Consider the following 23,964-nt stretch of genomic DNA (forward strand, 5'->3'; position numbering starts at 1 on the left):
GTATATGTATGTGTTTGTATATATGCATACATGCATATGTATATATATATATGTACACACATGTAAAAATACCTATGTATGTTTATATAAATGTATATACATGTATATGAGTATATGTATATGTGTGTATATGCATATAAGCAATATTGATTTAATCACTACTACTGATGTAAAAATTTTGTATATATGTTTATTTTAAATTAAAATTCATGTTAAATTTTATTGTTATTAGACAATATCTATTTTTAGTTCATCTAAATATCTAATATATAAAAAATATTTATATATTTATGAAACTAACTATTTATATATTTACATATTCCCGCATCAGCTCCCTGCTAGTATATATAATATATATATATATATATATATATATATATATATATTCACATGGATTTATTTGCGATTTCTTTTTACAATGTATTATTTGCAATTCCGGAAAATTATAGATTTTAATGCCAAATAAAAACGTCAGCCTGAAAAGAAGCAAAAGAAGCAACCAGAGTTCAGTGGAGAAAATCATGGACGCCCTTCGATGCTTTGCGACCTTGCCTCCCTCTTCCTCTCCAAGACCCTCCTTGCTCTCCTCTTCTGCCCTATTAGGTCCATCTTCTCTCTCATCTCCTTGCCCACAGTGGCGGAGAAGGCCTCATAGATCCATCAAGGCTTCCTCCCGGGTGGATTCCACCACGACCCTGTCGGAAGGTTGGGATGTCTCCGGTTCTGTGGCCAGACCTTCTTTTTTGCCCAGATTTGAAGAGCTTGACACCACCAACATGCTTCTCCGGCAGCGCATCGTCTTTTTGGGTTCTCAGGTTTTGATGCATTTCATACCGTGCTCAATTTGTTTCCTTCATTTGCATTAAAGTAGATTCTGGATGGAATTTTTACTGTCGTTCTTATATGTGTCTTGGTGAAGGGAAACTGTTCTCTTACTTTGAAAAAAGAAGTAAAAAATTTGAGCTTGTTAATTATTTTTAATTTTTTAATTGATAAAGTTTTGAAGTTTGAATGTGTATCTATGTATCAGTGAGGTGAATTATTTCTCTGAGAATTGATGAAAAGAAGGAAGTGGTGTATGTGGTTGTTTATAGTGATTAGGTTAAAAATTCTGTGATTCTATTTATTCTTGTGAAAAAGGTCTGATGTCATACATTTTAGAGTTAAGATGGATATAATAGACATGAACTACTTAAAATTTTCACTTTATTAATCTCATAAATAGGATTTTCTGATTATAAAAATTCGATTTGTTAATTCATTGTCTAAACAGAATGGTATTTGGATGGAAATAGGATATATGCTGCTTTTAAGTTGCTTATATTTTTCCCAGCTTGATTCATATATATGTTATTGTTTAGATGTGCATGTGGAAAGAACAAGCATGTTCCTTGCGACTTCGAGAGATATTACGATGGTTCAATTGTGTTCTTTTCATCTACTCCTTCATTGCAAAGTGGAATTTGCAATGAACAAGCAGACATAAATTGATTTTCTAAGATATAATAGATACCTGGACCATTGAATTGTGGAATTTGGACTCATAAACCCAAACAAATATTGGTTTTATTCAAAAAAAAAATTGCCTTTGTTATGACCTATATGACTTGCCTTATGTCAATCACCCGATTCATTAAGAAAGCTCATATTTGGGTTTGAGTCTTTCCCAAGGTACAAGGCCTATTTTAGTCTTCATTTTTGGGGTTTCTGGCATAGCCTTCACATTAACAGATAACGTAAATAAGTAAATTTTAAGTTTGTCCTTTTCTAGCTTTCATATATTCTCCCTTCACATATGAAGCATGCTAACATTGTACTATCATGGTCTATCAGATTTCGATATGGCCAATCTCCAGGTCAACCATTTCTCGCCAATAAGTTTGGTTCTTATACTCCGGAGTCAAGATATGGATTTTTCTCCTTTCAGTTTCAACAGCCTGTATCTGCACCAAGTCTGTTGTTATAGCTACTGCTATGATTAATGAGGTTAAAAAAAAAAACCGATTGTAATGATTCCTCTTGCTTCCTAAAAGTTCCTCTCATTGGAAATCATTTACAAACTGTGCCGTAAACATCAGTTTCCTTATTACACAAGTCCCTTCTTCGTACTTGTAGTCTGATCAACCTTGTCCAGGCTGCACATTTTGTGCTCATAATCTGTCCCATCCTGCTAACCGAATTACAAAACTTTAATTTGGAATTTTGGAGATACCTACGGAAGCTACGGGTGTCTACCTTCAGGCATACTCTGCCTCTCTGTTCCAGTAGTAGTCCTCTCATTTGTTATGTATATAAAAGGCCTTCAAAGTCACACCATTGTCATAATAGTCAAATGACAAACCTTAGGAAGGTCAGACTAAATAGGACATGAGTTTATTGGCCAGAGATTAAAAAACAAGCAAGGCATTTTCTGAACATATTGGATGATGGAACTTAGATTCATGAATCCCTAAAATCATGGCATTTTGAATGAGTAGGTGCCTGGAATTAAGAGCATACCCTGAACTTACCTTTATTGGAGATTGTATACTGGGCTTATTTTTGTTGCTTATTTTTGTTCAGTTCAGCAGTTGGCTGCTGTTATCTCAAATTACCTCTTATGTAAAGTCTTGATGATTTTGGACATCATATTTATAAAAATGCTTCAAAGTAGGCTAACTCTGACACTGTGGTTCTGGAAATTGATAAGAGTGAATATGCACATAAGATATTTAGATAAGATCAACTAAGTGGGGCATTTCACAAGTACCAAGTCAACTTGTTTAAAGGTGGTGATGATGGCATCATTTAATTTTTCTTGTGATAATTTACGTTGGCTTTTATAGCTTGGGATTGTATAAAATTGGTGCTGAGCTCTTCACATTTGCCAAAATATAGACAATTAGCACAATTTTATTTTATTTTATTTAAAATGGAATCTGAAGGAAGCTATGTTTTCTAATTGATGATATTTAGTTTCTCTCTTCGTTTTCCCTGGATATCGGGCATTTGCTTGATGCTTATAATTGAGAACTTATGGATTTCATAATTTAATCTTCTTTGTTGAACGTTTTAATTTCATGTTGTTTAAATTGGTTTCTTTTTCCTCTTCTTTTTGCTTTTAATATGAGCAGGTAGACACAGATACTGCAGATTTTATTATCAGTCAACTTCTATTTTTAGATGCTGAAGACCAAAAGAAGGATATAAAATTATTTATCAATTCTCCAGGTGGCTCTGTAACAGCAGGTGCATATTTAAGAACATGCCCTTAATTTTGATTAGAACACACTCAACACAGTTTTGGCCCCTGCATTTTGTACTTTATTTTGGTCCATAATTGCACTATAAGCTGATCTTATATGCCAAATTGTTGTTGCTTTTGTTTCCCTTTCAATAAGTGTGGTGCCATTATATGTGTTTTGATGTATATTTATTCTATGGTGTATAAGAACTTATAGATTTTATTGGAGTGGTTCAGTTAACAGTTAATTCTCTTTCCTGGGAAATGCTAGTTTAGCTGTTTGAGGTGAATTTACAAAACATATTATCTAAAATATTTTTTCCAGAAAAAAATCTCAAAAGGTAGGAAAATAATCTTATCTAACAAATATTTGAATTTTATATGCTGCTAAAATTTATGTCTGTATCCTACTTTGTGATTTATATCAGACTTTAACTTATTTACTGGTCTGTTTAATTGAAATGGAAAAGTGAAATTTCCAGATCAGTAGTAGCTTCAAGACCAGACTTTGCAGCTCTGTCTTTAAGATTAGTGAATGTTATTATTGTAGATTATTTACTCTATTGCCCAGGTTTACCTCTCTATTCCAGCCTTACCACCCAATCATCTCCTCTTACTTCGCATGCCAGGAAAAAACCATACAAATCAGGCCAGTAGTAACTGCTTTATAAACTAACATTAAGAAGCTACTGGTTTCATCAGCAACTGATACCAAGACATGCCTCAGATAAGATACTCTTCATCCTTTTCTTTTAGAGGGAATCATTCTTTAAGAGATGAATGGAAGCTTTTTTTTCTGATGTGGTTGTGGATTTACTCTAGATTCAGCAAGGTTTTAACATAAATGGGAAAATAAGTTATTTATTTATGGGATACAATCATTAATGGTTCCTTAACTGAGGTTTGAGTTTATCTTTGTCCCCAAAATGAGAAATTTCCATTTTGTCTCTGTACTGAGGGTTTTATGTATTTACGCCACATTTTGGATGTGGTTAACAATGTCCACTAGGTGGTGATGATGGCATCATTCAATTTTTTTTTAACCCCAGTTGACATGGTAGGACCTATGACACAGTAATACCTATGGGCTACTAACATCATCATGACCTAAAAATAAATTTTTTTAGTCATCTCTTGGCAGGGATGTGGATAACCTGTCAACATGTGATGCCTTGTTAACTTTTATTGTCAATAGATTCTGCCACATAAGCATGGGTGAAATGGATATACCTAGTGGACAGATGGAGGGACATAAGTTGAATAAAAAAAAAACTTTAGGGACGAAAATTAACATTTTTCCCTTTGGGATGAGATTAAACATCACTCCTCATTTTCAGGATCAAGAGTGCCTTTAACTATCTATTTATTTATTGGTGTCTAGTGAATTTGATATTAACGCTTGATAGTTGGGTTTTCGGTTATGCTTGAGGCAATTTTCTTTCTTCATATGAACATCAACACAAATCTCTTGATCTGAAAGCTAGTGCGGCTCATAAAGCAGTTGGGTAATAGTTCTTGTCCAGAAAGAAAATTACCACTTATTGCAAATCTGATTTCTGAGGAAATTACCATGTGTGTGTCTTGATGTTTACATGCACACATATTTCTCTATATATGCATCACTAGTTTGGTCCTTCAGTTTCAATTTGTTCTTACTGAAAGCAAAAGATTTCAGTTATTTTTGTTGTATTGATCATGTTCAATTTTTTACATCATTTTTCAAAATAAAATTAAAGTTGTCAAGATTATATTTTTTTTAATTAGTATACATAAAGGCTACACTGCACCTTTTCAAAAGGTCATGTGGTCTTCATTTGAGTTGTTGGAGAAATTAGGGCAAGCATCGCATGCTCTGATTTGATCAAAATGTTGGTCTTATGCAATAGAGTCCTTTCTTTGATCAGCAAGGATTTTCCAATTGTATCTTTGTATTTCACCCATAGGATTTCAACCTCAATCCTACTTTTTCTCTCTTTTGGCAAATAGATCTAAGGAGGTTTATTGATAGGTATTCTGGTATTGTTTGGATAAGGAACAAGGTTGACCAGAAGTTGGCTTATTCTTTTCCCTTATTCTTTGTTGGTGTTTGGTTCCTTGTAGAGGGTTGAGCTAATACTAGTAGAAATGGTATTTTAGTTGATTCTGCACCCCATTAATCCCCATAAGAGTTATAGAGAGGTTAGGCTATTCGGAACAAAAAATTGGGTTGTAGCTCATAATATGGAATAAAAATCCACCAGTTATTCCTTATCTGAATTCAGCCTTCAGGTTTTAGGTATTTATTTAGTTTCTTATTTATTGTTGTCATGAGGCAGAGTACAACCCTAATGTTGTTTGTATCAATTGGATTTCTTGTTGAAGATAAGTATTTTTCCACTAGCACATCATTAACAAAGTCATCAAATCAGGATCGCATGCTGGAACCCCTGAAGATTCTTTGTGCTAAAAATTTATTGGGAATTGTGATGTGGAAGTCCATGAAATCCAGTGATTCAGTAAAATGCTGATAATGAATGATATGCATGCTATGAGCTGAAGATGAACTAAATGATTTATTTTTCACCAACCATTTCCGAGGGCATTTTTACTTTGGTATGGTCTCTATTTTTGTACTCTACTAAATGCTTTGGATTTCAGTCTTACCCCTCTCAATTAGCAGCTGGTTGTTATATACTGAGATCTATTTGTCAAGATGTTTTTGGTGCCCTCTTTCTAATCTTTGACACATGATCACCCATGCCATCTTTTATGTTTGCAGTGCTAGTTTATCCTCAATAGTTTGTTTTCACCATGAAATTGAGCTGATTTTCTATTTCAGGTTTACAAATAGGATAACTTGGGAAGTCAATAATTCATTCATTCAAATATTTTTTATGTATTGAAATTTAGATAAAGTACATCAACTTACATTTGATTCCAAAAGGATCATGTAGTCTAATATAAGGATGGAATCAAGAGTTTGTAGTCTAATATAAGGATGGAATCAAGAATTAATGGTGTCCAGCTATTATATTTCCTAAGTGTATGTTGAAATATATTTCATTTTGCTACTTTTAGTTTGTTCCAGTGCATGGTAGGTTCATACACTGTTCATAAGTTCTTTTTTCCCTTTTTCTGAAGCCTTCTATATGCAGAGTTCTAATTTGAAGTCTTTTGGAATTTATCAGTACTAATTTGGCGATGAAAGTATTATTTGGCATTATCATAGGCTCTGTATATCTATTAGATAACTTTCCATAAATTATTTCATTCCAATATAGTGCTATTTGGAATTCTCCCCTCTCACCATGTTAAAATAGATATTGTAGATATTTTGGATGCTTTCAACCCGATTTTCTGTTTCTTTCTTTATGGGTTCAATATTTACAGGAATGGGAATATATGATGCCATGAAGTTATGCAAGGCTGATATATCTACAGTTTGTTTTGGTCTTGCGGCATCTATGGGTGCATTTCTGCTTGCTTCTGGAACAAAAGGAAAGAGATTTTGCATGCCAAATGCAAGAGTCATGATTCATCAACCTTTAGGAACTGCTGGAGGCAAAGTGAGTCCTGGTGTTTGCTTAGCAATTTATGTTTGGACCTGCGATCTTTGGACATGCTTAACTCTTATTCTATTTTTGGTTTCTCATTTTGGAAATTTCTCTATTGCTTGTGTTACTTTTACAAATCCAGGTATCAATGAAAACAGAACATCATATAAGTGTCAAGAATGATCATAAAATTTAGATGGAACCTAATTGGTTTCATTTGGCTAATTTCACTTGCTAAGAAAATTGAATGAAACTGTGTTTATTTTAGCCTAAATTCATGACTGTTTAAACTTTTCAATTAGCCTGTTTTTCACTAAGGTAGAAATCGTGGGGATTAATGTGGTGTATGATGCATTTGGCAATGCATGGTTGAAGTTTGTTGCATGATTGGTGGTGAATGCATGGAGATGATTAGCTTTGTGAATGCCTTGTGTAGAATTAGTTGGATCAGGGTGGATTCTGTTGGGTCATAGGTTTAGGCTAGGAGCTCAGGAAATGTGGGGTGAATTGTGTATGTGGGAGCTTAGTGTCCTTTGGTGTGTCACTACTCCGAGGCCAAAGATGGACATCTGGAACCTCTTAGAGGGGCCACATGATTTAACATGTAGTGAAAACATTTAGAATACGAACGTCTCAAATTGAATCAGTCTTAATTAGACTCCAATTTGCTCATAATTATTATTGCTGCATAGATTGTGTAGAATTAACAAAATTGATGGTCTAATTGTGTATGTTAGTCTTGATTTGAGCATAAATATGATTTAGTAGTGCTTGATTAATATAATTAGGTTCCATTGGATATTGATTTTCAGACAACAATTGAAGTTTGGACTCATTTTGTTGGAATTATGTTAATTAATAGTCTAATTACATTGGTTGTGTTAGATATCAGACATTGTTAGGCTCAGGGGTGTGTGTGTGCATGTTTCTCATTATAACTAGACCTAATTTAATCAAGTTTATAGATTGCAGTAGAATTAACCAAATTGGTTGTTTAATGGCACAAAATATGCCAGATGTGAGCTGTAACTGGGGGCTTCTAGTTTGATTGATTCTCAAGGTGTGATTGCCTATAAACCACCATGGGTGTCGTTGCCTAACATATCCTACACTATCATTATGTAAATAGCATAGTTCTGATTGTATGAATAGAGATGGCTTCCAGTAAAATTTTCAATTTAACCAAAGCATGTGGAAATTACAAAAGTGGGGAAGGCATTCTTTTGGATTATGCTATTTGATTGGTTTTCTTTCTGCTTTTGTTGGTTTGGTAGACTCATTTAATCTTGATAAGTCGTGTGCCAAAATCAAGCCTGATATTGCTAGTTAGTTTTACTCGTACTGATTTAATTTTGATAAGTGTTTGCTACTTAAAACAGATTGATCATTGAGAAGAACTGGCAATTTGTGACACTATCCTGTAACACGAGACAGTTGAGTGGTTTTAGGTTTGAGTTAAGGGTGTTTTGTTGTAACTATCAAGATTGTGTTGACTTGTTTATGACCTGTCTAACTCATTCAATAATTGTGTTGACTTGTTTATGACCCATTTAAGGATCAAGAATTAAGAATTATGTGGAACTTTGATTGAAACAGTGCAGTATGAAGTATGATACTATATTAATATTTGATCATTTAAAAATTATTAGTAATTATTTACTATATAATACAATTTTTAAGATTTGTGTAAGTTATGTGATTTATGATCACATTACTCATGTTTAAGTATGACAGTGTTAAATATGGGCCTGTTTATTAATAACATCAGCTGTGTTGTGTCATGCCAACCATGTAATAGTCACGTCTGTGTTTGTGTTTTTGACCTATTTAATCTATCGTGCAGTGTTCATGTCTGGTGCCTTTAATATATACTGGTTGACATGACCCATGTATGACCCTGTGAACCACAGAATTATCAGCGTATCATTTGAGTACGCCTTATGTTCATTAATGTTTCTGTCGTGGGAAAGGAAATTTATGTAATAGTACTTAGTTATTTATTTATATGCATTGTCAAAGATTTGTTTTACTGGTAGACTGTTTTAAGGGTTTATTTGGTTTTATTATTTCAGACAACAGACATGGGATTACAGATTAGAGAAATGATGTATCACAAGGTGAAGATGAACAAAATACTGTCGAGGATAACAGGAAAGCCTGAGCAGCAGGTGAAGACTTTTGTAGATAATTCCTGTTTGGTAGCTTATTATGGATTATTTTTTTGTTACTAGTTTTAACTTGTCTGCTTGTTAAATTGAATTGCTTGGTTTCTTTTCTGTAAATTGACCATCAGATCGAAATAGACACAGATCGTGACAATTTCATGAATCCATGGCAAGCGAAGGAATATGGTTTAGTAGATGAAGTTATTGATGATAGTAAACCTGGTTTGGTTGCACCAATTGCTGATGCAGCGGCACCTCCGAAGACCAAAGTGTGGAGTTTATGGAAAGTTGAAGGTAGCAGGAAAGCGAAGAAAAATTTGCCTTCTGAGCATAACATCTCTCGAAATGGCTACGAAGGTAGCGATGGAAGTGATGGAGAGAAAGGGACGCCGCAAACAGAGGAGGCACCGACACCAGTATGACAAACAACTTCATGTCGGTTAAACCGTTTTTGATGATCTGAAAGAAGCAAAAAGCTAAACAGCTTCAGGTTTTTGGAATTGTGATCCAGGGTTGATAGACAATATAGATGAGACCATGAAATGAAGTGGAGATTTGTATTGTTGTTTGGGTTAGTTTGGTAGTTTGTCAGATTGTGGTTTATGTTCACTCCAACTTGTGTTGTTTATTACTTATTAATTGGTTATTATTAGCGTGTTCGTTATGTTATTTTTACTACATTTTTACTACAAAACCAATCGAATGTTCTTTGCGTGTATGCTTTACTTTTATTTCCAGTTACAAAACTAAATAAATATATATTTGGGGGGCCAAAATGTGATTTCTTGAAATTCAATGTTAAATTATTTAGCTTGAAAAATGGAATTTTGAAATAAGCCAAAAATCTCAGGGGTTGTTTGTTTGTAAGGAATGGATTTAAGGAGGAATGAGATAGGAACGGGAATAAGGGGGAATGGATTAGGAATGAAAAAAAAACTGTATTTGGTTGGAAGATATAGGAGAGTAACTCATTGGGAATGGGAAAAGTAAATAGAAGAAATATGTAGGAAATGTCTTTTATGCTTTTATAGAATAAATATTAAATAATAAATATATTAGCCAATAATATTATTTGATTTAAAATATATCATCATTATTTTTATAATTTAAATCTTTTTAAAATTTTTTAATTAATTTTACAATCAATTAATTATTATTATTATTGTTCAGTTTTTCTTGCAATAAAAAAATAAATGTTTATTATTGTTACTATTATTATTATAAAAGAATGTTTATTATTATTAATTTTAAAATTTAAAATTTAAACATAGATAATTTAAATAATAAAAATTCATCCTCACTGTTTATTATTCAGTTTTTCTTGCAATAAAAAAATAAATGTTTATTATTGTTACTATTATTATTATAAAAGAATGTTTATTATTATTAATTTTAAATTTTAAAATTTAAACATAAATAATTTAAATAAAAGAATGAACAACTATAAAACAATTGGTAGAAGAGGGTAAAATGGTCATTTATTGTTCCGGATTGGGCAATCCTTGAGTTTTTTGGATGAATCCCAATCAAGGTTCTCCCTTCATCTCATTCCTCACACAATCCTCTCTTACTCCTATGCCTGCCAACCAAACAAAGGAGTAAGCCCATTCCCAATCCAATCCCACTCCATTCCTTGGAACCAAACATCACCTCAGTATTTGCAAATCCTTTGGATTTCAAAAGTTGTGAGAACACTAAAAATAACATTTACAAATTACATCAACATATTCCCAATCATCAAGCCAGAGAGCTGAAGGGTGCAGACAATCAAGTCAAAGATTACAACAAAAATGGTAAATAAACAAACACTTGAAGAACCAACCCTCTGTGACAATGACTCATCAAACCAGAGTCTTGAAACCGGGAGTTTATTTCACACATATGTTAAGATATCAAAAACAAGCCTTGCCCACAATGAAATGTTCCCCACTTGATCTCTGAAATTCCTCGTCTTGCATGTTTCCTGTTTCTTGATCAGATGTCAATATCACCACCAGAACTGGCCGAGTCATCATCACTGCCATCACTGTCGCTACTACTGCTTTCACTCCCGCTCCCACTTCCGCTACTTCCGCTCCCACTGCTGTCACTCGAACTGGAAGTCTGCTGCCCCTGCTTCTCTTCTGCATTCATTTGAGCCTGGAGAGCTTCTGCAGCATTTGGCCCTTTGTTTCCCTCATCATCACTGATATCCACATCGGCATTCTCTTCATCTGAATCATTCTGGCCCGGAATGTTGATGTCTAACCCAAAGCCACTTGCATGAGCCCCGGCATCGTTCTGGTTCGGTGAGCCTGCATCGTCATCTGCTACAATGTCCACATTTTCCTCTGCTTCAGAGGACCTTGGATCAGGAGAAAATGGAAAAGGATTCGATGGCATTGAGTGGTAATCATTATTCCTGTTTGTCGGCTTTGGAACTGTAGAAACAAGTAGTTAATTCCTGATAAAATGATGCAAACTATTTGTTCTGTACATGACCCTGGTTTGCAATAAGTATTTGTTGTGACAATCCCTAAAGAGCAACATTCTAAAAAATATGCGTAACAATTGGCACAAGAATTAGTTTTCCAAACTAATATCGTACTGGGGTTTTTTTTTTAGCAAAAAATATTATACTAAATTTACACAAACATCAGTCATAAGGATGCCCATCTTATTATGGATTATTTTTTTGTTACTAGTTTTAACTTGTCTGCTTGTTTTACTACAACTAACCCTAAATCTGAAATTCCAGCGTTTGGTATCTATCGCACGCATCAAACATGCTGATCACATCTTCACACATGCCATCTACATGCAAGTCCATCTTATGATAGGTAGGAAAAAATGAATCGAATAAGATTACTTGACATGAACTGAAAAGAGTGCATTTCAGCACATGACAGTGTATTAAAAAAGTACTGACCTAAGATGAAACAGCGAAGACTTCAACTAATGTGATATAACTGCAATAGTTTTGCTAGGACATGGATGCAGGTGTCGATAATCCAAGTATTGGAAAGTATCTGAGACTGGAATTTAATGAAAATCGGATAGGTGGACATGTCCATATATACACACACACACACACAATCGTACATGTGTGCACATGCAAGTATGTAGACATACGAACCATATTGTTTTTAGAAAAACAGAGAACATTGTAGTAAAACAAGTTGTCTTTAGGAAAAAAGAACTTAAGAGAAGGGATCTAAATCATATTAAAATTTAAATTATAGTAAAATAAGATTTTTAAAATCATGACAATCATTATTTAAAAGGTTGAATGAAAAGAATCAATTTATAAACATAAGAACATATAAACAAATATGTAATTTACAAAATTAAAAAAGGTAATTTAAAAAAGAGAAGATTTAGAATCAAATTAAAAAGAAAAATTATGATAGAGAGTGAAATGGAAGTAACTGAAACCAAAACTCTTTCTAAAATAGATCAGGCAAAATTGGATATGTAGATTTTCCCCTTATAAGCGGCATCCAGGTAACATTGCACAAAGGTAAATGAAGAGTTGCTATTTCCATATCAGAAGTTGTTTCACCACTGTTTGTCAACTAGCAAATTTAATGTTATTCTAAGTCTTACTTTGGCAATAATTTTAAAGGTTGTATGACTCTCCAGGACGGCATGATACAAGTCGAGCATGGGTTGATGCACTAAATGAGATGAAGAATTTCACAGATAGGGATTGCATCAGTCAAGTGGATGAGGTGCAGTCCAGACTTCTTGGATAAGTGCAAGCTAGTATGAGGAATTGACTAGCACTTCTGCTCTATCCTTGAGATTTCATAAAGCAATCAACTTTGATTACTCAACCTCAATTACCAATTAAGTTAGGTCAAGTAGTGGATGATTATGCAAAAGCTGCCCTTTCAGTAACTACTTGAAAAAAGAAAATAAACATAATTCCTAATTGAAATAAAAAACACACTGAAATTAGATCTTCTACTCTTATTGGACTAAAATTTATGGAAGCCTTAATTTCCTTTGGAAACCGCTTTTTTATTTAATTTTATTTATTTCTTTATATACATGTCTTCTCTAATTGGAGGACCCTGTCATCTTGAACCAACAGCAGGCCTAGCAATGGATTCCATTAAATATTTGTTAATCAAGGGATGCTCTGCATTAGGGTGCATGTGTAGCAATATGTAAAACTAGTTAAAAGTAAAAGGTTATCACATGGGAAGAAAAAAATATGACAATAGTTTCTACTTGAATAATCCGATAAACTGACGGTTCATTAGGGTGACCACCTCTGTGTATTGTGCTTCACGTCACAGTTTAAGAAACAAATACTATGTTCGGGCAAAAATTTGATGATTATTGCAATCAGATGCAAACTAAAAATAAGGTTCTTGAAAGCTTCAAATATGGAAAAAAAAAGGCTCTGCACATAATAAACAAGTGCTAAACATCTCTCTGCACATAATAAACAAGTGCTAAACATCATGCATGTTACTGTGACTATGGGCAAAAGAGAAAAAATGTCATTCTCAAGACAAACCAGCATCCCCATAATGTGACAAAATACTGTCAGAATAATGCATATGAAAGAAAAGAAGGTCGCACCTGGACTTTCTGGTTCGCCGATGTCAATTTTTTCTATCTCCACCTGAGTTAAAAACAGACAGTAGCAAGGTGAAATCAGCATCCCTGCATCCTATGCAGTTTCCTTTGCAAAGATGGGATATTAATAATATAAACAAGCCTAAACACAGTTATGCTATCGTACTGCTAATTACAATTTAACTTAGGAGCATAAAATTTCAATTTAGCCCAAAAGTTCCAAAATCTAGAAAATTTACAATCTAAGTCTTTTATATTGATGTAAATTAGTTATCGATAAAGGAAAAAGTGGAGAAAATGGAAAGACACAAAAAGAATTTCTGAAATTTTAATGAAGGTTGCATAGGCCTTTAAGGCATGGTGTTTGTATCTTAAAATTAATAAAATAAATTAATATACTTACGAAGGCAGATGCTAAATTTATGGATGACGGTTCTGAGTTCCTTCCATAATCCGACAGTTTTCCTCTACAACCCAGTCTTTATAGTTATAATTCATGGTCAAATTTGGGCTTAATAGCTTAAATGACTGGTTCAGACTTTCACAAACAACGATACTTCACCAAAAGCAAGCTAACACCTGATCTAAGGTTACTGTAGTTTATGGGTACTATTTGACAACAATACCCCTTTAGAATTTCACAAACATCAATGGTCAATCAACAAGTGTCTATATCAGTTCTAAGTTCAGTATAATGAATGGGAAATCTTTTTACTAATAACTAGCAACAGTTGTCTTGCATCCACTGTCTGCCATTCATACTTGACTATCAAAACTAAATGATGCACCATATCATAAAAACAAACAGCACAAAACACACTTATTGGCACTACTGCATTACTGCTAACTGACATAGCTATGAACAAGAGTACAAAAATAAGTAAATGCTCATATACATATGAATATACCAAAGTAGATTTTTAATGTGAATCATCTCTGATTATCAGCATAGGGGATGCCCGATATAAATGCATAATCTATAGAAGAAAATTTTAAAAAAGGATAAAAATGATAAGTTATCACAAACAATTGTTGTCACTTTCTTATAAGCTTTTATAAGTGATTACTTACAGGCACTGAATGAGCTACAGCCTTGGTTAGGGGCTGGGATTTCGTTGTCTTCCCAAGTGGAGGAGAACGGGATTCCATGGCTGCTACAGCTGGCACTGGAGTTGCTGCACTAGCTGCAGCAGCAGCAGCCGCCTCACCAGGTAGTCTAACATGCCTCAACCTCTTGACTGCTCTATGCAATCTCTCCAATCGAAAGGTCTGACCATCGAAAAACAAGACTCCATCGTTGTCCTTGTAGTTTTCACTGCTCCCTTCAAATGTAACCTTTGGCTTCCCAGGTTGATTATTGTGAAATTCGACAGAGACCCTGTTCTCCTTATTCTTATGAAGAGAACCTGCCTGGCTCTTATCAATAGAGGCCGGTTTAAATTCATCTATCAATTAAAAATAAGTAAAAGGAGTTAAAGACAACCATGAACAACACTAATAACAAAATTGGTCCAAAAATTCTACATCAACGTTCATGGTAAATATACAAATAAATCTTAAGTATCCAACATTTAAAGAATGCATATCCAGAAAATGCAAACAGAGGTTCTTTTTAAGAATGAAAAATTTATATGCAAGTTCCATCTTAGTATAAAATAAAATAAAATAAAAGGTTAGGCTAGAAAGTTCAAGCCTTCAAACAAAAGTTTGGCATCCCATATAAAGTTTAGGAAATGTAAGCCCTGTAGATCAATGTGATTTCATTAAAAGTTTAGGCTACATATGGATAGATAACACCCAAACTAATAAGTAGCTTAAACAATCAAGCCATATGTCACTTTTCTTCTAAATATAGCAATATTTTAAGTCAAGCAATATCATGTATCCATGCAATTGTTTTTATTAAGAAATATCCAAGCATAAAGCACTTCCTTATTTGTTAGTAGAGACGTTGAATTTCGAACTAACAAAGCATTATACAAGATGTACTAGCAACAATATTTCATGCTTTGCTACAAAATGAGTATATTACAAAGTAGATACTTCTACCAGGATGTTCTGCAATCAAAATTTGAATTTTTGTATCCAGCTTATCATAATAATGTTAACCAATCTAAAAATGATATCACTCCGTAAAATAGATCGGGTTTGTAAGATCTAATTAGATATACAATATACAAGACTTTCTCAATTTCCATGGATGAATTGCAAAAAGAAAAAAAGACTATTAATGTGCTAAATGGTTTAATTTTCAGACAAAAGAGACTCAATCATTTGCACTGTATTTATCTTGAGGCAATAAAACCAGCTATACAAACTGATAATTTATCAAATACTTTATTTGACACATTGGGCTTCATGTATCCTTTCTGATTAAAGGAAGCTTATCAAGTACATAGAGAATTATCAATATTAATTGAAACAAACTGAAAATTCATCAAGGTTAGGGATCCATCATATAACCATATAGCATTGCATAAAGAAGTCAAAAAGTCACAGATTAAAGTGAGACCAAGAATATATTACCAAAACATCCAAGCTTTTGAAAATAAATACAAACTAATTATTAGTCACAAGAGTATATAGATGTGGGACTAAGATATTTAGAGGAATATTTGCCTCCCAAATAACATGTTATCTTATGCAGCACCAAACAATAACAATTTCGTGAAGGGATGCAAGTTTTCAAGTGGTTTCTAACCATGCAAGGAAGTTGTTTGCAGATAGGTAACACCAAAAATCCAAACTTGACGTCTCTACAAGTCCTGCCCATCTTCATTCAACACAGAACACATTTGACATCAATGTTACAGTGGCTCTAGTTAAGGTTGCCGGCGCTCTAGTTACTATAGAAGTTAATCATATAATTACAGATATCATGAAACTAATAAATTAGGGCCTAAACTGTTAAGATAACCTAAAAATCAAGACCAAGTCTCACCAGCTCCTCCCTCCAAATGCCCTAAATAGATAATCACAGGTTCATCTTATCATGTAATTCATAGAACCATTCCAATGTTTCAATAGCAAGCACAACAATCATATTCAAGAGTTCAATTACATGATTCCAGATATCACCAAACTACCTAATTAGGGTTTAAACTTCCACCAACTCCTGCCAACAATGCCTCTCTATATAAATCATCACAAGATCACCTTATCAATTAATTAATAGAACTGTTGTAATATTTCAATTGATACAACAATAATCAATTTCAAGAGTTGAATCACATGATTCCAGATTTTTTCCCCTCTTCCAAAGAAAAAGTTAAATTTGGTTTGTAATTCCAACAAAATCTGGACAGCAAGACCTAATTCCATGCCACTGAATTTCTAAAATAGAAATCTATCAAGATAAATTCTTCAAAAATATGAATTTTAAAAAAAAATAAAAAATAAAAAATAAAAAAGACAAGTGAATGTTAAAGAGGATCTGGAGAGAGGGAAGGAACTCACATCGGAGAGTGGAGAACTTGACGGAAGCTTGGTCCTTGAAGGAGGCGCCGAGGGTGAGGTTGTACCATCTCTCCGGCTGCGGTGCCGAGCTCGGCTCTCCATTGTTGCTCGCCATCACAATCGACGGTTTGTCGGAAGCCCGTATCGCAGGACTACCATACCTAATTACACCAATTTTTTTTTTTATATATTATAAAAAAAATTTACATGATTAGACGGATTTTAAAAAAAAAATTCAAAAATAAAATAATGAGAAATTTTTAAAAATATGAAAAAAAACTAAATATCAGAAGAATTTATTGGGAAAGTTGTAGACTTTACAAAAACAAATAGTTAATTTTCTCTATGTCACAAAAGAAAAGGTCACATATGTAGTAAAGGGTTGATTTTTTTTGGGTTTTTTAATTAAACCCTCACTTTATTGAAATTTTACAATTTACATTTTTTTAATTTTAAATTTTCATAAATATCTGAATCTTAAATCACACGTTTACATGTTACACATGCATATGTATATACACACACAAACTTTTATGCAAAAATAAATATCTGAATAATGTATATGTATATTTTTTTTATATTTTTTTCCTCTAATTTTTCTACAATATATATTTTTATATATTTTTAGTTTTTCAATTAAACCCTCACTTTATTAAACTTTTACAATTTTTTTTTTCATTTCTATCTAGAATCTTAAATCCCACATTCACACACACACTTTTATGCAAAAATAATTTATTGAAATTTTTTATGCGAATATATATTTTTATATATTTTTCCTCTAATTTTTATAAAATATTTTTCTTATATTTTTTAGTTTTTCAATTAAACCCTCACTTTATCGAAGTTTTACAATTTATCTTTTTTTTTTTAAATGAAATTTTTCATTTCTACTTAGAATCTTAAATCACACATTAACACACACATACAGCCACACTTTTATGCAAAAATAATTTATTGAAATTTCTGTCTGCAAATTATATTTTTTTTATATATATTTTCTACTAATTTTGATAGAATATTTTTTATATTTTATTATTAACCCCGTTCAACCCGATCCGACCGTGGTTGAACCCTTGACTCCCATACTTACATTTTCAATGCTCAATCTGGTTTTATCAACATTGGAAAAAACTTTCTTAATTTCTACAGTTACAAAATCACAATTATAATTATTGGTATGTTTCATAAAATATCAAAATTCCATGTGCCCTTGCAGCAAGAATTAATTTTTTTTTATAAAAAAGATATATATTTTTTTACCTTAAAAATCTACTAATTACGTATATACTTCTCCAGTGGCAGAACTAGGGCTAAAATCAAGGGGGTGCTAACTTTAATTTAAAAAAAAAATATATTACTTCAAATTTAAAATTATAATAATTAATATTTCAAAAAATATACCACGATTATATCACTATGAGATAAGAGTTGACTTATTCGGTCAAGTTTCAAATTAAATATGAAATTTTTTTATATTAATTCAAACTAAATAATAATAATTAATATTTTAAAAAATATAAAATATATATACAGCTAACAACTATCACTACTAAGTAAAAGTTGAATCATTCGATCAAATACAATCTAGTTTTAACTAGTTCAATAATAAGACTCGTAAGATTATGGCATTCAACAAAATCAAAACTTATTATAAAGTTGTTTTTTAAAATTTAAAGATTTTATATAGAAAAATCATCAATAGGGTGAAGTAGCTTGTTACGATAGAATCTAAAAAAAAAGTCCATATGATATCTAAGATTATATTAAATATAATCATATAAATACATTCCATCTACAACACATTCATGTATATATATTATTAGTTATTAAATCACTAACAAAATTTTGCGCATGTGACGTGAAAAAAATTTAATAATTATTAACTTAATACTTTTGCATATATACCATCTCAAAGTTAAAATTCGTTTTATTTGTCGAATGTAATTCTTAAAAACCTATAATATCTAATCTGTCAAAGCCACTTAGTTCAAGTGGTTAGCGGCACCAAAATAAGAACGTTTAGAGTGGTGAGGGTTCGAATCCTTTTTGGAGGAATTAACTCGTAGGTGATGTCGTAACAAACTCACATGCCATAGATACAGGCGCTTGTCGCTTTTTTTTTAAATAAGAATAAAAATAATAAAAAAGTCTGATCTTTTTGTTGGTGGGGATGGTTCTTTGAGGAATAAAGAGGAAGAGATTAGAAAGAAAGTAGTGCACAAGTCTTCAAGGCGTGGGAAACACTTTTCTTTAGGCTTAATTCGCCTCAACCTAATTTCAAACCTTGGATGCAAAATGGATTGAATGGCGAATTTCCTTTAGGATACAATGAAGACCCTTGAGTATGGTTTGCACTTCCAAACTCAAGTAAAGACAACAATGGCTTTTACAAAGTGAAAGTTTGCTTCTATCTTTTGTGCACTGAAAGAACAAAGCAAATGAACTTGTGAGGAGTTTGTTTGTCATTCAATTAACTTGAATGATGATAGGAGATTATTTTATAGGAATGAAGTGGTGTTTAGTAAAGAGACACACCACTTCAATAATGAGTGTCATTTAAAAAGACACATCACTTCATTATACTACTTCAATAAAAAGACACATTATTTCATTAATGAGACACCACTTCATTAAATAGACACACCACTTTACTAATGAGAAACTATTTCATTAACTAGACATCTTTTCAAATAAAATAAAATAATCATTCATTAATTAATGAAATTACAAATGATAAGCTCTCATTAGTTGTATTACAAGTGGTGTTTATTACATTAATGTCTTTTCATTTTTAAAATCCTCTCACACTTTTTGCATATATATATATATATATGTATGTATATATATACACACATACATGTAGACATCCTTAAAAAGATTTAACTTGTTTTATTTGTTATATCTATATAAAATTTAACATTGTAGTGGTTGTTTAGAGGAATTTGGATAAAACTCCATTTTATTATTATCAAAAAAATATATTCATTTATTTTAATGGTATATTATATATGTGGGATAGACCGTATATGCAATATATATATATATATATATATATATATATATATCAAATCTTCATGTGTATACATGGTTTTTTATTGAGGGCTTACATATAATTAATCAAATTCTCTAAGATATACAAGGGAAAAAGCTAAAAAAAAAACTAGTTACTTGCATCTAAGTTTATGTCAAATATCATCTCCTTAATCCAACTAATTGGTTTTTTTTCCATCCAAAATAGGTGAAGGTTATAGTTAATAATTTTTAAATTGACAAATTTTATAAGAGTAACTACTAATTATATATTAGTTAATTTGACAATTACAAATCTTAATACCTGTTTAAACTTTTCAGTTGATAAAGATAATATGTTTGAATTAGATTTTTCATTATAATTAAAGAAAGAAAACCCAAACTTTTAAATTTTTTTATAAATTTTCAATCCACTGGTTAAACAAACAATATACTCTGCAGAGAGCTCTAAAGTGAAGTTAGAAGATTCCATCTCGACATCCGGCGAAGCCTTGAGTTTTTGGGACCTCGTGTGGAGGAGTTTGGTGGGACCCCACCTACTGACGAGTTGCAGGGTCAAAGCGCCGGCTAGTTCTCTTTGGTTTAGAGGAGGGGAGGCCTGTCTCCTCGCCCGAGCTTTGGACATTTTTTCTTTTCTGTCTGTCTCCTCGCCCAAGCTTTAGATTTTTTTTTTATTTTCTGTCTTTCTCTTTTGGGCGTTTCTCTACTTCTTGTGGTTGTTTCTGTGACCTCCAAGCTGTGGAGGGTCTTTATATTTAATTGAAGTGGTTTATTCACCTTTAAAAAAAAAGGGTGATATGGCATAGAAGTTGATTTTTTTTTTTGTTTATTTATTTTAAAACACCCATAATATATATATACCAATGAGAGCTTTCAATAAGGACAACTTAGGAGACCAACAATGTTGATAAGGCCATGACTTAACATGTACATATACCCACAATTTTGTGGGGTCATTAATGGCTCATGACTTAACATGTGCTTAGCTAGATATATAAATTTTCAGCAAGTGTGCTTTTTCAATTTGATCAAAAAGTCTGTTGATTTAGTTCACCATGTTAGACAACCAAAATAAGCAAGAAAAGCTGCATGGATACCTTTATAAAAGTTGTTGCTAATTCACTCTAATCAATGGGTATCAAATCAAATAAATATAGTGTGCGGTCCTTTATTCTTGGGGTAAATTTTTTAATAGATCATTAAATTTTGTTCATTTTCACTTTGATCACCAAACTTCAATTTACATCAATTTGGTCGCTCAACTTTAATTTAATTTTTTCGAGTAGTAAATTAAGGGATTTCAACCACCAAGTGACTGATGTGGCTCTTTTTTTGATGACATGAACACCTCCAATAGACATAATAATGTATCTTGGTGAGGACCGTTAGACAGCCATGTAATCAGTTGGGGGTTGAAATCTTTAATTTATTGCATGGTAAAATCAAATTAAAGTTGAATGACCAAATTGATGCATATTGAAGTTTGGCGATCAAAGTGAAAATGAGTCAAAGTTTAGTGACATACTAATAAATTTACCGTTTTTCTTGCCTAGCCTTTAATTAGGGTTAGCGGATTAAAAATAAATAGATCAAAAATCAAATTTTAATTTTTTTTTAGACTTCAAGAGATTATGGATTTATGACTTCCATTAGGCAAGCCCCTAATGTTAATTATTCTGGATACTGTTACAGGAACTTCTGATTAAGAAATAAGTATGAAAAAGAAACAAGTTGGAACAATCAAATTCATTCATTTTAATAAACACGAATTCACAGACTTCATTGAAAGTACAAGGAGGTTTGAAGTTTGATCATCCTGACCTTACTTATTTCTTTTTATCTTTACCAACTTAGACTTACGTGCCTAAGTAAACAAGATTATAGCATTTCACTCCTTCTAACAATTTCGTTGAAAAGCACACTTTGGCTTTTGCTGACTTTTGGTCTTAGTCAAATTTTGAAATTTGCATCTCGAACATGATTTAGAATTCAAGTTGTCAATCTTCCACATTTTGAGAATCACTAGCTTGATGATTCTTCAAAAAAAAAAACTTCGCCATTTTGTGCTTGTGAAACTTTTTGCAACTTGTGAATTCTTCGACCCTTTAACTTTTGATGCCTTAAGGCTATTGAGCTCATTTATTAATTCATTTGAAACTGGTATCCTGGACATTTGAGTTTGCATCTTGGATTTGATTTTGATTTCAAGTTGTGAAATCTCTATGTTGATGGATCACAAACTTGATTTTATATGATTTGACTTTTCACAAGCTTCGGCTTGCATGCTTGTAAAGCTTTTTGTAACTTATGAATTCTTCAACCTTTTAACTTTTGATGCCTTGAGGTTATTAAGCTCATTTGTTAATTTATTTGAAACTTGTATTTTAGACATTTAAATTGGATCTTGAATTTGATTTGGACAATTTTACTTTTCAAAAGCTTCGGATTCCTTCTAGTATTGACTTGTGAAACTCTTTGAGTCTTTGGCTTTTGATGTATTGAGACTACTAAGTTCAATTGTCGATTCATTTGATTTTTTTTAAGTCTTGACTCTCTTACATCTTGAATTTTGATTGCTTTGACTTTGAATTTTCATTGAATGCTTTGATTTTGATTTCTAATAATTCTCAAGGCATAATAATGGATTTGATTTTTTTTATAACACCTATGAGTGCCAAGACCTAAAAGTGGATTTTATAATTTCATAATTTCTTTCTGCTCCATGTCTATGACCTCAAAAATAAGTTTTAGAATTTTGTTTTCCAACCCCAATGAGTATTTATGACCTCAAAGTGAGTATTAGAAATCCTCTGACTCTTAAGAGGGTTCATGACCTCAAAGTAAGTTCTGAAAGATCTTCATCTTTTAAATTCTTCCATCACTCCTAAGAGTGTTTATGACTTTAAAGTGAGCATTAGAAACTCTCTGACTCTTAACAGAATTTGCGGCCTCAAAGTAAATTCAGAAAGGTCTTCATCTCTAAAATTCCTCCATTACGCCTAAGAGTGTCTATGACCTCAAAGTAAGGATTAGAAATTCTCTGAATCTTAAGAGGGTTCACAACTCAAAATAAGTTCAGAAAGGTCTTCATCTCTAAAATTCCTCCATCACTCCTAAGAGTGTCTATGACTTCAAAGTGAGTTTAAGAAAATTTCCCACTCCAATGAGCGTATTTGATTTCAAAGCGAGCATTAGAAATTCTCTAACTCTTAAGAGTGTCCACGATCTCAAAGAAAGTTCATAAAGGTCTTTATCTTTGAAATTTCTCTATTACTCCTAAGAGTGTATATGGCCTCAAAGTGAGTTTAAGAAAAATTTTCCCACTCTAATGAGTATTTATGACCTCAAAGTGAGTATTAGAAATCCTTTGACTCTTATGAGGGTTCATGGCCTCAAAGTCAGTTCAGAAAGGTCTTCATCTTTGAAATTCCTCCATCACTCCTAAGAGTGTTTATGACCTCAAAGTGAGCATTAAAAATTCTCTGACTCTTAAGAGGGTTCATAACCTCAAAGTAAGATCAGAAAGGTCTTCATCTTTGAAATTTCTCCACCAATAAGTATGTCTATGGCCTCAAAGTGAGTTTTAAAAAATTTCCCATTCTGATGTGCGTCTTTAACCTTGGACTAAGCATGCGAAATTCTCTGACTCCTAAGAGGGTTCATGACCTCAAAGTAAGTTTAGAAAGGTCTTTATCTTTCAAATTTCTCCATCACTCCTAAGAGTGTCTATGACCTCAAAGTGAGTTTAAAAAAAAATTTCCCCACTCCAATGAGCGTTTATGACCTCAAAGTGAGCATTAGAAATTCTCTAACACTTAAAAGGGTTCACAGCCTCAAAGTAAGTTCAGAAGGTCCTCCAACCCGTACAATTACATAAATACCCTTAACAACAAATGAATTTCATAAATTTTCCGTTTCATTCTTTTTTTTAACCAAACTTTTTTCTCCCTTTTTTTTATTGAGAATCCTTTTTTTTAAAAAATAA

The 23,964-nt window shown here is 32.3% G+C and overlaps 2 protein-coding genes across 2 annotated transcripts; one reads left to right on the forward strand and one right to left on the reverse strand.

Moving 5' to 3' along the window:
• Positions 1–462: 462 nt before the first annotated feature.
• Positions 463–9,633, forward strand: LOC120251669 (ATP-dependent Clp protease proteolytic subunit 3, chloroplastic). Its single transcript, XM_039260275.1, has 5 exons — positions 463–815; positions 3,114–3,228; positions 6,593–6,768; positions 8,829–8,924; positions 9,050–9,633. Exons 1-5 carry the CDS (start codon positions 522–524, stop codon positions 9,341–9,343), a joined length of 975 nt encoding a protein of 324 aa, XP_039116209.1. The 5' UTR covers positions 463–521; the 3' UTR covers positions 9,344–9,633.
• Positions 9,634–10,589: 956 nt separating this feature from the next.
• LOC120251655 (suppressor protein SRP40-like) lies at positions 10,590–17,153 on the reverse strand. The gene is made up of 4 exons (XM_039260256.1): positions 16,947–17,153; positions 14,562–14,935; positions 13,494–13,536; positions 10,590–11,341 (listed from the first exon to the last, which is right to left on the reverse strand). Exons 1-4 carry the CDS (start codon positions 17,059–17,061, stop codon positions 10,896–10,898), a joined length of 978 nt encoding a protein of 325 aa, XP_039116190.1. The 5' UTR covers positions 17,062–17,153; the 3' UTR covers positions 10,590–10,895.
• Positions 17,154–23,964: the final 6,811 nt, after the last annotated feature.

This window comes from Dioscorea cayenensis, chromosome 20, assembly GCF_009730915.1.
Source record: "Dioscorea cayenensis subsp. rotundata cultivar TDr96_F1 chromosome 20, TDr96_F1_v2_PseudoChromosome.rev07_lg8_w22 25.fasta, whole genome shotgun sequence".
Classification (NCBI taxonomy): domain Eukaryota; kingdom Viridiplantae; phylum Streptophyta; class Magnoliopsida; order Dioscoreales; family Dioscoreaceae; genus Dioscorea; species Dioscorea cayenensis.

Coding starts and splice junctions, on each gene's coding strand:
- LOC120251669 (XM_039260275.1), top strand. CDS start 522: ATGGACGCCCTTCGATGCTTTGCGACCTTGCCTCCCTCTTCCTCTCCA. Junction 3,229..6,592: donor AGGTGGCTCTGTAACAGCAG/GTGCATATTTAA, acceptor CAATATTTACAG/GAATGGGAATATATGATGCC. Junction 8,925..9,049: donor CAGGAAAGCCTGAGCAGCAG/GTGAAGACTTTT, acceptor ATTGACCATCAG/ATCGAAATAGACACAGATCG.
- LOC120251655 (XM_039260256.1), bottom strand. CDS start 17,061: ATGGCGAGCAACAATGGAGAGCCGAGCTCGGCACCGCAGCCGGAGAGA. Junction 14,936..16,946: donor CAAGTTCTCCACTCTCCGAT/GTGAGTTCCTTC, acceptor TTTAATTGATAG/ATGAATTTAAACCGGCCTCT. Junction 13,537..14,561: donor CTGTAGCTCATTCAGTGCCT/GTAAGTAATCAC, acceptor TTTTTAACTCAG/GTGGAGATAGAAAAAATTGA.